Here is a 15,976-nt window from a genome sequence, read left to right as displayed (position 1 = left end):
TGTCTTGAGACAAGGCAAAGTCTGCCATCTCAAGGTAAGAAAATGTCTTAAGGCATGGTAAAATCCGCCTCCCACATATAGAAAATGTCTTGACACATGGTAAAATCCACCCAAGCCTTGTTGAAAATGTCTCAACAACACATGAATTCTGCCCAAACACTTAAAAAAAATTCTCAACCACATGCAAAGTCCGCCCAAGGAATGGGTAAAGGAAGTGGTTAAGTGTTGGCATTTTTGAAGGCAAAAGACAGAATTTTGGCTAAGCATAAAGAGACGAGAAAAAATTCTAAAGTCAAGATGAAGTTCGCCTTGGAAAATTTAAAAGTTTCTTATCCACACATGAAGCCCACCCTAGGTGGATAAATGAGAAGTTTGGCTCAGGGTGAAAGCAGATATGGAAAGCAAAGAGAAATTTGCCCAGGTTGAGAAGGAAAAATTTGGTAGACTAAAACAAGAAAAATAAAGGTTGAAATCAAAAAGGAATTCGCCTACGTAAAGAAAGGAAAGTGAAAATGGTAAAGCAAAATCAAAGGCAAAGGATAAAATTCGCCCAAGGAAAATGGAAAAATGATTAATGTAAAAAACGAAAAGATAAATCAAAGTGAAATGGAGAAGAATTTGGAAAATTTGCGTGAGTGTTGAAAAGATTCAAAACTCTAGAAAATTTGGCCAAGCGTTGAAAATATTCAAAGTTGCAAATATCCAAGACATGAAGCCCACCCTAGGTGGATAAATGAGAAGTTTGGCTCAGGGTGAAAGCAGATATGGAAAGCAAAGAGAAATTTGCCCAAGTTGAGAAGGAAAAATTTGGTAGACTAAAACAAGAAAAATAAAGGTTGAAATCAAAAAGGAATTCGCCTTCGTAAAGAAAGGAAAGTGAAAATGGTAAAGCAAAATCAAAGGCAAAGGATAAAATTCGCCCAAGGAAAATGGAAAGATGATTAATGTAAAAAACGAAAAGATAAATCAAAGTGAAATGGAGAAGAATTTGGAAAATTTGCGTGAGTGTTGAAAAGATTCAAAACTCTAGAAAATTTGGCTAAGCGTTGAAAAAATTCAAAGTTGCAAATATCCAAGACATCTTTCGGGAGAATTTCAAAGCCAATTTCCATGCTTGAGGTCAAAATTAGAGTGATTAAAAAAACAATTCCCAAACTTGCAAAACAGTTTTCACTTCAAATCATCTTGTTTTTTTATGCTTTTTAGGGGCAAATGCTTCAATTTCTAAAATTTTCATAAGTTAAAATTAACCTTTGAAAATTTCTTCAAACTTTGCACTATAGGATGGGAACAAACATCCAACCCCCTTATTGTTTTTTAACTTAGAAAGTTTTCATGATTCTCAGGATGTAAATGACAGCTCAAGAAGGGATTTCCATAAAGGTACAGATGAAGTTCGCCAACAAAGGAGCACAACCAAAATCTAAAATCACTTCAAAGTGGAAGAGGATTGGTGATACCAACCTTGGTCATGTTGACTTCAAAGACAATCAAGGAAAGATTGAAGAGAGAAGTAGAAAAGAAAGAAGAATTAAAGAAAGAAAATGAGCAACTGAGAAATTATCTCCAGCACTTGATCAATCCTATTGCTCAAGGAAATGCAGCAGTCCCTCCACCTTTGGTTCTTCCAAAGGAAACAGTTAAAGAAATGATGGTAACAAATAGACAAACTAAGGAATGGATGGCAAAAATCAATAACGAAATTGTCACGTTTGTGGAAGAATTGATATTAGCATATTGGCAAACTTCTTTGTTACTATCTAGAATTCAAGACATGGCGGATTGTGGCACTTAATGGAAGGATATTGGCCTACCTCAGAGAAGTTGCTATCAAAAAAATCAATTCGAGAAAATGAAACGAACATGGAAAATTTGAAGGTCAAAGCTCAAGAGAATTTCTTCATCTTCACAGGACCGATCCTTAAGAAAAATTTGACTAAGCCATCCACCATCTTTCCATAAAGGATGCCTTTCAAAAATAGGAATTGGATTGGGAAAATGCTTTTGCCACCTATGTTGATGACTTGGACGTGATCGAAGTCAAGATAAACATGTTGCCACATGTCACAATGGAAGAGGTTAATCCTCTTGTGTCCAGGTTCATCGAATATGCTGCCACAGAAAAGGGATAAGGATGCCTTCTTCTAGAAGAAAGCTCCCTGTGTCACATGTCTTTCTTTTGTTTGCTCTTATTGGATAACTATCATAAACCCTATTCAAGGTGTATGTGTTTTGATCTTGGTCATCGATCATGTTTGATCTAAGCCTTTCATTCATTTTCAAAACTCTATATAAACCCCACTACTCTCATTTGTATGAGAGATTGGTGAGATTGTTGCTTAGGACTATTGAGATACAAAAAGTTCATTTGCATTGCTTTGAATCTCTATGTTATCTCATAGTTGCATGGTTTCATAATTTCTTCAACGTAAAATAGAATTTGCTTTATAAACGTTGTAAAATGAATGCAAGATTCGATAGTATTGGTTGGTGAAATCATTGCTCATACTTTTGATGAACAGATGATTTTTGTTCATTGTGCAAAGTTAGCCTGAGCGTATTATGTGGATGTTTAACTTCTACTTTCAGATAAGTATTGTTCATTCCGATGGTACTATTCGTGGTATGAAAATTTTAAGCACAACCCTTGAAGATTGCACCCACTTTGTTTAGTTGTTTAAGTTGGCGAACCAAAGCGTGGTTTAGATTCACCCAATCACTACCATCTCTTAAATTCTTAAGAATAGTATATATTTCCTGAATCGTTTTCCTTTTTACCTTTTTTGAAATCAAAAATCAAAAATCCCAATAATAAAGACTTTTCATAGCTGAATGTTTTCATTGTGAATGAAATTCGCAAGTTCCCCTTGGATTACCAGCATACATCACCAAACGAGCTATATCCAACATTAAAGTCGCTAGTTCGCAGTGTAAACCTTGGAATCACCATATGATCTTCTTTGCAATCTTAGCATACACGGTGATTTTATTCAAGAGAGGATAGAGTGTCTTTTGGGCATCTTTATTATATGTCCGGTGTGTCATAAAACATGCACCAACAATCAGTTATTCATTCAGTTGTGTGGTTTAAAAGAATTGTTGGCAAAGCATGTTTGCAAATCACAAATGGAACCAAGTTAATTATTGCCAACTGCTGAATTCTTTCATACTCTTGTAACACGATTGTGTTTATAATTAACATATTTCTTTTTATCAATAATGGCATTGAGCAATTGATTCAACACATATTTTTTATACAAGAGATTAAAACTGACCTCTTTTGTAAGTTATGATTCTGGAGTTGAGCAGTATTATGGAAGTGTAAAGAACACAGATTTCAGATATAATCTGGAGGAGTGTTGGGATGGCCAGAACACTTTGTTTTTTCACAAATTATTTCAGTTAACTGTGTATTTTTTAAGAAGCTCCATCGGCCCAATCATTGACACAAACGGCCCAATAATCTGCAGGTACATTTCTATGGTGAAGAGAAACCTAGACTCACATCATTTGTACCTACAGGATTATACTGCTATCCAATGTTATATGAAGTTTCCAGGACACAAAGATGTATTCTAAAATGTTAGGGGTCCCACAGATACTGAGAGGGGGGGTGAATCAGTATCTAACCGGTAATAAAAATTTCTTAAGTTAAAACATGCAGAACATAATATAACAGTGTACCGGTATGCAAGAAATAATGCAATAAACAGAATCAAGAACATCCACATGAAAAGTACACCATAACACAAAATGTTTAACGAGGAAACCCGGTGTGGGAAAAACCTCGGTGGGATTTGTGACCCACAATATTCACTCACTGGCCAATAAGAGAATGTTACTTACAATAGGGGCCTGCACATGCAGGAAGGCCAACTGCCTAGAGCTCACTGCTCAATGGGAAGTCACACTGATTTACAATAAGGATTATATTAATCCAATGACTTGTACTGCTTTACAATAGCATCTCCAATGCCAGATTCAGTACCGGTTCTTGCTCTGTTCTTTACATATACCCTTGACCTATAATTCGCACATTAGGTCTGCCTAATATTTTCCTTTATGCTTCTACCATCACTTATCTAAATGTCTACAATGATCTCCTTTATATATAAGAATCATTTTACAATTTGCCAAGTCGGCTTACAATAATAAACAAAATATTACATAACAAAAATCCTGTCGGCCTCTGTGCCGGTATACATCTTTTCTTCTCTGCCGGTGTCGGTGCCGAGTGATATGTTGATGTCGGTGCACTGTCTTGCCTGTGTAATGCTTTGCTGGTATAATGTCTTGCCGATGCCATAAGATTGCAAGGTTGCCTGTGTAATACTTTGCCGGTATAATGTCTTGTCGATGTCATAGGATTGCAAGGTTGCCATCAATGACAAAACCTTCAATCACATACAATGTCTCATTGGAGTGTCCATATACCAACAATCTACCCCTTTGGCATTGATGGCAACACTCATGAGAAATTTCAAAAAGTATCCAAAATGTGTAGTCCAAAAAAAAGTTACCAAAAATGTTTGCCAAAAATATGAGAGCTCCCCCTGAGCATATGATTCCTGTATTTTGAACTTTCTCATCCCACTACTCCCCCTTTGGCATCAATGACAAAGGTTGTCAAGATGTCAGTAGAGTTTGGAGTTTCATCTATCCATATCCTCAACCCTATAGCTGGGTAGTTATTATCTGAAAAAGATCTCCCAAAATTAAGTTTATACTATCCATAAACTTTTTACTATCTTTTATTGCTGTTTCAGTCTTTTTTACTGTATCGGTGAGATGCTGCAAATGCTCTGCCGGTGTTTTGCTGCCTTGTGTTAGTGCCTCTAAAATTTCCTTCCGCAAAGATGCTAAATAGTCCAATCTTGGACTCAGTTTAGATCTCAAATGCTTTGCCTTGTTTATTATTCTCTCTTTTTCGCTTTCCAGTTTGAGCAATTCTTCGTCAAAATTTGCTATCTTTTCTTCAAAAACTGATAATGAATCTGATGAGTTGACAAAATTGTCTACAAGCTTATTTATCTCATCCTGTGTCTTGCTGTAAAGCAGAAAAATCGAACCCTAGTTGTCCTCCCCTCCCCAACTCCAAGGAGAGAGAAGGGAGAGTCACTAGGGTTGATGGTTTTCACTTAGGAGAGACTTTACATTCAAAAGAGGGGTTGAAACCCACAAGATCCAATCCCACACAATGCAAGATTGGATTCTAAATGAGTTTCAAGGGTTGTGATAGCAAGGATACCCTCTTTTGTAAAGAATGTAGATAGAAAGATTGAACTAGGAATGCATGTAAAGTAGGAAAGATTCGCTTATAAACAGAGATAGGGATACGGGATGAAGCTGCGGACCTGGAATTAGCAGTAAAATGTCGAGACGGTGCTGTTCTGCAAATTTGAGCGAAAGTTGACGGGACAATGGCGCCCGGCGTGCACACGGTCCTCCGAAAAATCCGCGAAACGAAGGTGGATCTGTTCGTCTCTGCACAAGGATTCCAGATCTTCAATTATAGCCGCATACCTGCAACCTACACACAGAAAAGAGAGGACGATTGGGGGGTTAGGGATGAGGGGTTTGCCTTTAGGTCAAACCCCGGTTTTGGAATTAACCAAGAAATGAGAATGCTGTAAATGTAAATGTTTGTAATGTAAACAAGTACTGATACCTTGTTGTAAGAATGTTTGTATCCTTACATGCGAAGGTGTAATGTATGCAGTATGTTGTATGTTGTATGTGATCTCCTCTTCAATGGTTGAATCCTTGTCTTGAATGCAACACTTGGCCTTGAATGGAGACTTAGAATGCTCAATTGCTTGAAGGAATGCTTGAATGCTTGAATGTTTGAATGTTTGAATATTGCTTCCGCGTCTTGCTCTTGCTTATTTTCTTCCTCCCTTTCTAGGAGAGGAAAAGTAGTTTATATACTTGTCAATTAGGGTTGATAGACTGATTTTTCCGACCTTAGGCCCACCAGGAAACATTATTTCCCGAATTGCAAACTTAAAGACCCGATGCCCAAAAGAGACCGGGCCCAAAATAGGGCCAGGGACCAGGGCGCTGGGCGCCATGGTCCTGGGGGACCAGGGCGTTGGGCGCCATGGTCCCACCTCCCGGGACAGCAGGGTGCAAGGAGGGATCAGGCCAGGGTGCTGAAAAATGCAGTTTTTGGTGTTGTAAACAGGTTTCGGGGTCTCCATTCAGGTTCAACGTTGCGCCGCCATCATGAAGACCCAAATGCAGTCGAAATTGCAAGTGTCGCAATTTTAGGACGCTACACTTGCTTATTTTCTTGTCAATATCTACAGTCAAAAAGTTTGTTTTACATGTATCTTTATACAGATTTTTGTATTCTTTCAACAAACTACATAGTTCCGGTAGAAGTGTGTCAAAATTTCTGTTACACTTCTTTATTTCCTCATCAAAGAATTTCTGTTTCTCTTTCTCTACCTTATCCTTTACTGATTCTTCCTTTATTTTCTCAATGTTTTCAAAAATATATTTACACAATGTATCCAATTGTCCTAAAGAATCTTTATTATCTATATTACAGTTTGGAGCTATTGCCTTCAAAATTGGTATTGAATCATCAATTGCTTTATAAGCCTATGAACTGCAGTCAGTTATTTTCTTAATGGAGTCTAATAATACCTTAGTCACATTTGTTGACTTGAATGTTGATGATGTCCCAACAATCTGAGTACCGGTGGAAGTAACCATGCTTGTATTGACCTCTGGTAGGTCAGTTTGTGTCTACATTTCTTTTAGCACTGGTTTTCCCACTTCACTACTTACCAGTGGCACTGTTTCCTTGTGAACCAATTCCGGAGCCTTTAGCTCTGTTGGTTTCTCTGTATGTTGTGTTGTCTCTGTCTGTGCCTCAGACTCTGCCTTTTTCTCTGTATCCTCTGCCGGTTTCTCTGTTTCCCCTGCTACCAGAGGCTCTTTAGCCATATCTGACTTGTCAGTTGTATCTTTATCAACTATTATGTTGATCTTTTGGGTATCAACATTTATAGTATACAGAACTTCAGTATTAGTATTGCTATCTTCTACATCCATACTTTCTGCTGCCGGTTGATCTTCAATAGTTGTAATTTTCACAGGTGGGGGTAGGTTGTCTTTAACTTTTATGCTTGGTGGTCCACCAACTTTGCCTTTCCCTTTGTCCCTATCCTTCTGATATACTTTTATAGGCTTAGGTTTCCTGTATTCTTCTTGTTTTTCCTTGTCAACCAGGAATATATCCCAACCATCTTCTGTTTCCTCTGTTACTTCAGTAACTCTTCCTGCCATCGGTGAAATGTGTCGGTGTGCAGTAGAGAATACTGACCGGTTTGCCTGAGCAATCAAATCATCAATCTCCTTGGGAGAGTTTACTGGATATACAGCAAGTAGTTTCTCTATTTTTATTTTCTTATCTAATTCTATCACTGCTTGTCTTCTGGCCTCAAGTCTTTTGTACAAATCATCAGGAATTTCATTTGCTACTTCCATCAAAAATTTCTTGTACATGTCCATATGCAGTATCACACTTTCCTCAACTTGCTCTTTCTCATCAGCAAATAGAGTGTCATAAATTTTTCCTATGTTTTTTAGTTTTCCTTCCTCTGTGATTTCATTTAACAATATATCTAGAGGTGCCAGGTCACTGTTTGTCCTTTTGTTTTTCTTTGGTGTCAGCTTCTTCTTGGGTGTGACCTTTCTAACCGGAGATCTCACTGCTTGTTGCTTTTGCCTTGTCCTTCTAGGTGAAGGAGTGGTTGCTGGTGAGGGATCTCTTTTTCTAACAACTCTTTTAAAAGTTTTTGGCATGTCACCTTCCAAATAAGTACCTACCGGTGATAGATGAGCTTCAGGTTGTGGAGCTCCCAACTCATCTTCTGTTATGCCGGTTTTCTTTAGTACATCTTTCTTAATGGCCTTTGCTTGCCTGGATCCTTTCCTCACAAATGCCTCAACCTTCTTTACTCTTTTCTTTGATTGTATTTGGCTTTCTATGGTCTCAGCACTACCAAATACTTCTTCCTTAGGTTCATTTGGGGCTTCCAGAAGTGCTTTAACATAAGTTTCAACTATGTGATCATCTGTCTCATAGCCCATCTCGGTTACCCAAATTGTTCTTGGGATGACCGCTTCCATCCAGATTTCATCTTTCTTAATAACAAAGCATATATCATCTTTGTATTTGTCTACTATTTTCTGAGATAACCTTATTCTTTGCTTCATTTTGGTTTTCAATGCTTGGAAAAAGTCATGAATATTGTTCTCCTTGTTCTCACCCATGGTATTGAACAGTTCAGTTAATTCTTTTCCTACCAGTATGTCATATCCAAGTTCTTTATAACCTATACCGGGAACCTGTTTTGTTATGTGTAGCATTAGACATACTAACAGATTTCCAAATCTGAAAGTTCCTTTCTTGTCCTTCTTTATCTTTCCAAGGTTGTCTATTATGTCATCCTTTAACCATTCACAGATGTCAATTTTTGCATTGTCTGTTACCATATCATAAGCACTCTTAATGCATAAACTTGAAACTGAGTTAAGTTTGTTGGCAAGAGTGGCTTTGTAACCTAATATCATACTTATGAATCTCACATTGATATCTTTTACATCATTAACCCTTAGAGATCTCTTATCGAATGTTGCACCAGTTAGTTTTGTAACTAGGTCATTTGGAACCTTCTTGGTTTTATCTAGTCTCTTACCGGTAGTCGGTAACCCTGTGACAGCTTTCACAGCTTCCTTAGTGATCTTATGGATTGCATCTAGCCAGAAAAATTCTCCATGAACTCTGCTTAACACTATCCTAATCACATCCTTAGGGAATTCAGGAATGCTAAGGATTTCTGTGAATCCTAGGGTTTCAATAACCTTGGGTTCATTTTTAACATTGCCGGTATCATCACATATTACGGTTTTATACATGGTTTTGATTTCCTCAACTCCTAACTCTTCAATATTGCAGTGGATGTACATTCTAGGGTCTTCAGCATATACAACTCCTTTAGGGATTTGAGAAAATGCACCTAAGGTATCATCCTTCTTTGCTATCTCGGGGACTAACTGAAATACGGACCTAGTCTTTTGATTACTTCAACAACAGTAGGGTTTGATATGTATTCAATTGCAAAGGTGGATGCCATGATTAAATACCTTTTACTGCCTTGGATGGATGATTGCTTGGAGTGTGCTTGCTTCTTGCTCGAAATGCCTTAGCTCGGAATCTTCATGCTCTCTGAAAATTTGAAATCATGGTGAAATGAAATGGAGCAAAACCTTATTTTTATAATGTCTTTTCGCCATCTACCACATTAATTGCATGCTGGTTAAGTATTCACTTAACATTGTCTGTCGGTAATAAGTAATTTTCAACTTCTTATCTCTAACTGAGGGAATAATTAGCATATGTGTCATTTGATTGCCAAACCCTCAAGGAAATTTTCTTCAATTAGATGAAGAACTTCCTGTCGGTGGAGCACTGCTCTGTCTTGCCGGTGAAGCATCACTTTGTCCTACCGGTGGAGCATTGATTGGTTCTACCGGTGGAGAAGTAGTCCCAATATTTAGATCATCTTTTCTAATCCATTGCTTTGAGAATTCTTGCTTAACCTCTTCAACCTTTTCCTTACCTTTCAAGCTAGCACTTTTGTTGTCTACCGGTGTACCTTTACTTCTACAAAATTTAGCAATATGCCCAATCTTGTTACATGCATAACAAGTTACATTATTCTTCTGAATAGCTTTCCCATAACCTATGCCGGTTTGTGTTCTGCATTGATTTGATAAATGTCCAAATCTTCCACAAACATAACATCTCACATTCATTCTGCAGTTTTCAGAGTTATGACCAACTTTGTTGCATTTTGAACATTGACCGGTGGGTGTATTGATATTCTGATAATTCCTAGATCTACATTCATTTGCTCTATGACCATACTTATTACAGTTAAAGCATCTTCCATTGAATTTATAAGCATTAGGTTATCTTACCGGTTTGCTGTGATCCTGAGTATTTGCAGTACCGGAGCTTTCACCAACTTCAAAGCCAATTCCAGAAGTGTCACCTTTAGGTTTTTTATTCTTCAGTAGTACCAAGTTCCTCTGAGCTTTTCTTGAATTTTTCTTTGTGTTGATTTGCAGTTTTCAGTTCCCTTTCCAAGATTTCTTTTTGTCTCATCAATTCATTTGAGTCATTCTGAGTATGCATCGGGTCTGTCTTCAACATGTCATTTTCATAGCTAAGTCTTGTGTTCTCATTTGCTGCATCACTTAGTCTCCTGGTCAATTCTTCTTCATTCTTCTTGCTATCCTCAATCTCTTTGCAAAATCTCATAGTCATATCCTGCATTTCATTTTTTGTTGTCATGATCTCTTGTTTCAACTTGCTTATCATATCATTAAGTGATTCCTTTTCATCATTCTCATTTTGCAATTTTTCATAGAGTTCTCTTCTCTTATTTCTTGCAACAGTAAAAAAATTCTGAAGTGCCTGAATGATATCCTGAGCTGCTCTCAAATCATCTTCTAATTTGATATTTTTTCAATTTCTCTACATCATAGTCTGTAAGAACTCTTTCAAGTTGCTTCATCAGATTTTCCATCTTTACCGGTGTCAAGATCTTCCTCAAGCTGTTAGACTTTTGAAAGTAGAGGACCAAGCTCTGATACCAATTGTTAGGGGTCCCACAGATACTGAGAGAGGGGGGTAAATCAGTATCTAACCGGTAATAAGAATTTCTTAAGTTAAAACATGCAGAACATAATATAACAGTGTACCGGTATGCAAGAAATAATGCAATAAACAAAATCAAGAACATCCACATGAAAAGTACACCATAACACAAGATGTTTAACAAGGAAACCCGGTGTGGGAAAAACCTCGGTGGGATTTGTGACCCACAATATTCACTCACTGGCCAATAAGAGAATATTACTTACAATAGGGGCCTGCACATGCAGGAAGGCCAACTGCCTAGAGCTCACTGCTCAATGGGAAGTCACACTAACTTACAATAAGGATTATATTAATCCAATGACTTGTACTGCTTTACAATAGCATCTCCAATGCCAAATTCAGTACCGGTTCTTGCTCTGTTCTTTACATATACCCTTGACCTATAATTCGCACATTAGGTCTGCCTAATATTTTCCTTTATGCTTCTACCATCACTTATCTAAATGTCTACAATGATCTCCTTTATATATAAGAGTCATTTTACAATTTGCCAAGTCGGCTTACAATAATAAACAAAATATTACATAACAAAAATCCTGTCGGCCTCTGTGCCGGTATACATCTTTTCTTTTGTGCCGGTGCCGGTGTAGAGTGATCTGTTGATGCCGGTGCACTGTCTTGCCTGTGTAATGCTTTGCCGGTATAATGTCTTGCCGGTGCCATAGGATTGCAAGGTTGCCTATGTAATGCTCTGCTAGTATAATGTCTTGCCGGTGCCATAGGATTGCAAGGTTGCCATTAATGACAAAACCTTCAATCACATACAATGTCTCATTGGAGTGTCCATATGCCAACATAAAGATCTTTGGAAATCTTCAGGGAACTTGAGGAGGAACTCCAATGTAAAAAAAGTGGACCTTTTTTCTAATTGTAAACACAAATGAACATTGAATTCAACATAAATAGGAAAAAGAGAGAAGGAAAATATATATTAATGTTCACAAGTTACAAAGCAGGTCAGTTCCACTTACAATAAAAAAGTATTATAGTGAAAACAAACCCTACAAGCTGATAGAGTGAGTAGGACTAAAACATTAAAAGACCATGGAAGCAAAACAAGGGGAGCCAAATCCAAGGAAGGTAATCCTATCCATAATAAACAAGTTAAAATTTAAAAATGAATATCCATGTGATAAGAGGATCCCCCGAGGAAAGAACCAGCAGAAGAAGACCAATATAGAAAACCAAGTCTAGAAACTAGTGCTTCCAGACATCTGTATCAATGATTGGAGTGGATAATATCCATAGCAGAAGCCCAATTGTGAAGACTCAGCCCAACAAGACAATATAGGAGGAAGCAGGAAATTTTCCTTGTAACCTCTCATAACATCCAAGGTGGAAAGGAATCTAGTGAATTTTTACTTGTAACTTCTCGATCTCATCATTTGACATAATTAATAGTCCAAAAGGAATAATTGCACAACTGTGACAACCACTTGTTACTCAAATAATAGGCACTTCATTTCAATGGTACAAGTTCAACTACAAATATTACCCTCCATATGATGCTTTTCATACCAATTGAAATCTCTGTGGTAAATTCCAAAAAAATATATTTCCTTTTACTTGGGATGCCATGGGGATTTGCGAAAAAAATCCCAGAAATTTCATCATGATAAAGTGATAAATTCTCGTCAACAATAGCTTCATCAACTTGAAATGTCTGTATTGCACTCTCAGATATCCTCACAATCATTATCTGTATTGTTTTAATTATAGTTGTACAAATCTGCAAAAATCATAATTAATCAGCACTTGGCCTGGGAACCAACTCTTCAATTTAAATTTTTAGTTAATCTGGTTTTTTGGCAATTTAATCGGGGAAATTTTTTGTTTTTCAAATCACAATTTTTCCCAAACAAAATCACTATTTTTAAAATAAAAAATAGTAGGATTTCTGTGTTCTTTTCTGATTTCTTTGGCAATTTTTTTTCCCTAGCCCGCCTTTTTCCTGATAACTTGAACATATCTTTATCTTTAGACTTTTGGTTTTCCAATTTATTGCTGAGAAAGATTTGTGCTATTATGGTTTTCATGAACGAAAGCACTTAACTAGCAACACCAAAATCCACCGCATGCTTACTTTTTACTCTGAAGTTCATTTTCAAATTACAAAACCTAATTTATTTTGTCTGTTTCATCTGATGTAAAATCATCACTTAATATGACCTAATCTTCTGAGTTAAATGTGTTTGTTTGTATAATTTCTTCAACTCTTGCTGAGTTTGCTTATAACTTAATTTGTCTTTAGAACTTGCTCCCCACTGCTCATTCAAACATAATTTACTGACATTTTCTGATGTTTTCAAGTTTTGAGATCTTACAATCTAAAACCATGGTGCTTGCTCTAGATTCTGCCCATCTTTATTTATCTATTGGAACTAATCTGTATTTTTCTCATGCTACCTTGTAATCATGCCTTCAGGTTGAAGTCAATTGTAACCCCAGAACTAAAGCATGTAAAAGTATAGCCACCCTAGGAGTGTAACCACTTTCAACATTGACAAATTCCTAAAAGAGGGGAGGCAACTGACTAAATACTTACAGCATAAACAAAAACGCATGCAAGAATATGAGGTCTAAGTATGTCCTCTCCAACCTCCAAAGCAACAAGGTAAATCTAATATGGATGGGCAGAATCCTATGCCACCTTCAATTTGACCACCACCCCCATTACAAAAGATGTTGCAAGCATTAGTGATATTAATATCAACTGAAACAACCCTAATTTTGAACAATATGAATATTACTGGGTTACTTACATCCCATTTCAAAGATTAAACCCCTTTCATCTAATTCCATTTTTAATCTTGGGCCATGCAATTGCCGATATAAGTCATGGATCATAACATGCCAACTATGGTCTACTAACATAAATTGCATGATAGCATTTAGAATTCCATTTTATAGCCCGGATATTTAAGATTGCTCCATTAATACCTACTTCGTTGTTCTATTTGGAAATTTTCTACATAGTTATTCAACTTTTTGCCAAGAAACAAAGAAATATGTTACAAAAACTTGGTAAGTAAATGTGAAATAATGACAGCGACAGATAAAAGTAATTAATGAGAATTAGAATCTTCCAGTCACTTCAGGTCATTGCACTCTCACCTGGTAGCATACAGCAAAAAAGTTTGTTATTGTGCCTTCCAAAAGACTGTCACCATCATCAGACAGCAACAACTCTGTCACAGATGGAGGACGAAGTCTCTCCAGACATTCCCTTGCCCTGAATTTATCCAATTCCAAAATAGAAGCTCAAACATGTCAAGTACATTCAGCGTTTGATAATTGTAAATAAGCTCTTGAGGATATTATTAGTGGTTGTTACCCCTAGTAGATAAACGGGCATGAAGATTAAAATGGCAACAACAAATTCAAGCATGTGAAGACATCTGGTGTACATACAGGTAAGAAAACACGGTGCCTATACCCGAACAACTCGGTACGTGCAAATATATAGATAAGATAGACAACTTTTAACGCCCTCTTGGCTAAATAGATCTGTAGATATATCAAAGTGTGTTTAATCCATTAGAAGATTGCTTCTACAAATTTATATTTTTAAATTCATAATCCCCAAATCTTTGTTCGTTTACCTCGATTTAAGATTCCATATGCTACATTATGACTACGAAAATATGTGTAATTGTTCCATTGTCATTATATGGTGGGCAGATTAAAAGACAATATGTTTCATCTTCTATTCCATTTCAAGTTGCAGGCCTTACATATTCTTTATTCCGAAAATTCATATTAAAATTTTGCGATCTAGACTTTAAAAGAAAAACATAATCAACATAAAACATGGCAAAAAGGTACCGAAATGGAGAGCTCTTTTTAAAATTGACTGCAATCGTATATGAATAAGTCTGAGTTTCCTTGTGACCCAGAAATGTTAACATGTTAAAAATGGGTAGAGTCTACTATACCTGACCCACTCGGAGGATTTTGTGGAGGCATTCTTCCTTCCAGGCCCAACAATGGCCAAATGAGCAGCACCGTTTGCAATTGAAGACGGAATGTAGCTTGCAATGTGTACATAAACATCACAAGGCTTGTTTGCCCTTCCTTCAACGGATGCTGAACTTCCACAAACAAGAGCTGTGATGGTCATCTCCTCATCATTTTTCGTTGTTTGCAATGCCTTTCGAAGTCCAGCTTCCAATGATAATTGAACAAGTGGCCTAATCTCATCATCGTACCATGTAGGCACAAAAAAGGGCAGTGCTGGATAAAGCTGAGGCTTGGCTTCTGCAAGAAGCTTCAATGATTGAGAGAGACGAATCAGATGCCTCTCCCATAGCAAAACACAACTACCTTGTCCACCAGTACGAGTTGTTGTGTATGCACCTGAAACCATTAAGGTTACCCAAACACATCCATTAATTACTCTTCAAATATTATCAAAAAATCCATTAATAATTCTTCAGATACTGCCAAAATGCCCGTTTCTTTTACTTCGAAAATTCCCAACACACCCATTTCTTTAAACATTGCCAGCATTCTGAATATTTGTCTTCAGAGATTATCACCATAACCATTAATTTCCTTCAAAGATTTTTCAATAAACCCCATTCATTTTTCTTCAAAGCTTTTCATAGATAAAATGCCAAAATCCCACTACATTCGTACACAAACAAACGAGAAAGCAGCAATTATAATCTTATTAAAAAAACAAAAAAATTGTATGTTTAGATGTAGGACGAATTGAAGACCTGTATTAGTGGAAATCAGGAACTGTGGAGCAGAAGGTATGTCCATGTCCTGCAAAATACCATTTCGCGCAAGGAATCTGCATGCCATTTTCCTATCACCGACTCTGAAGAGTCCGCAAGCATGAATTATATGAAATTGAAGTGGAGAAAGTAATATAGAATTGAAGGATTTCAACGTCCACTAAGCCAGAGGCAGCTTATGGTTTTCAAGGACCAACGACGTTTTATGTATATTGTTTTTGAAACAAAGAAACGTTGGTCTGGTTTGTGATTAAGTGAATATGGGTAGATTTAAAGTTGATGATAGTGTTAATTTGTTATGTAAATTGTAGTACTTATTATTATTATTATTATTTTGATATTGCTATTATAATAGATTTTATTTTATTTTTAACATAAAACAAATATAAAGGAATAGTTTTAATATATAATTATGGGAATTAAATGTGGCAATACAATTTCAATTTCTAAGGAATGGTAGTTTATCATGAATCTGGTATTTATTATATCAAAA

General features: G+C 36.6%; 1 protein-coding gene across 2 annotated transcripts in view; it reads right to left on the bottom strand.

Annotated features, from left to right (window-relative positions):
* LOC131072946 (uncharacterized) overlaps window positions 1–15,714 on the bottom strand; it is a 125,112-nt gene extending 109,398 nt beyond the window's left edge. The window contains exons 1-3 of one of the 2 annotated variants that reach the window (XM_058009254.2): window positions 15,463–15,714; window positions 14,677–15,097; window positions 13,856–13,973 (exon numbers count right to left, since the gene is read on the bottom strand). In XM_058009254.2, coding sequence (XP_057865237.1) covers window positions 13,856–13,973; window positions 14,677–15,097; window positions 15,463–15,550 — 627 coding nt within the window. In that variant the 5' untranslated portion in view covers window positions 15,551–15,714. The remainder of the gene's footprint in view (window positions 1–13,855; window positions 13,974–14,676; window positions 15,098–15,462) is intronic. The other variant, XM_058009255.2, reaches the window with a different exon arrangement.
* Window positions 15,715–15,976: the final 262 nt, after the last annotated feature.

This window comes from Cryptomeria japonica, chromosome 3 (assembly GCF_030272615.1).
Source record: "Cryptomeria japonica chromosome 3, Sugi_1.0, whole genome shotgun sequence".
Taxonomy (NCBI): Eukaryota; Viridiplantae; Streptophyta; class Pinopsida; order Cupressales; family Cupressaceae; genus Cryptomeria; species Cryptomeria japonica.
This window is presented reverse-complemented; position numbering and strand designations above follow the sequence as displayed.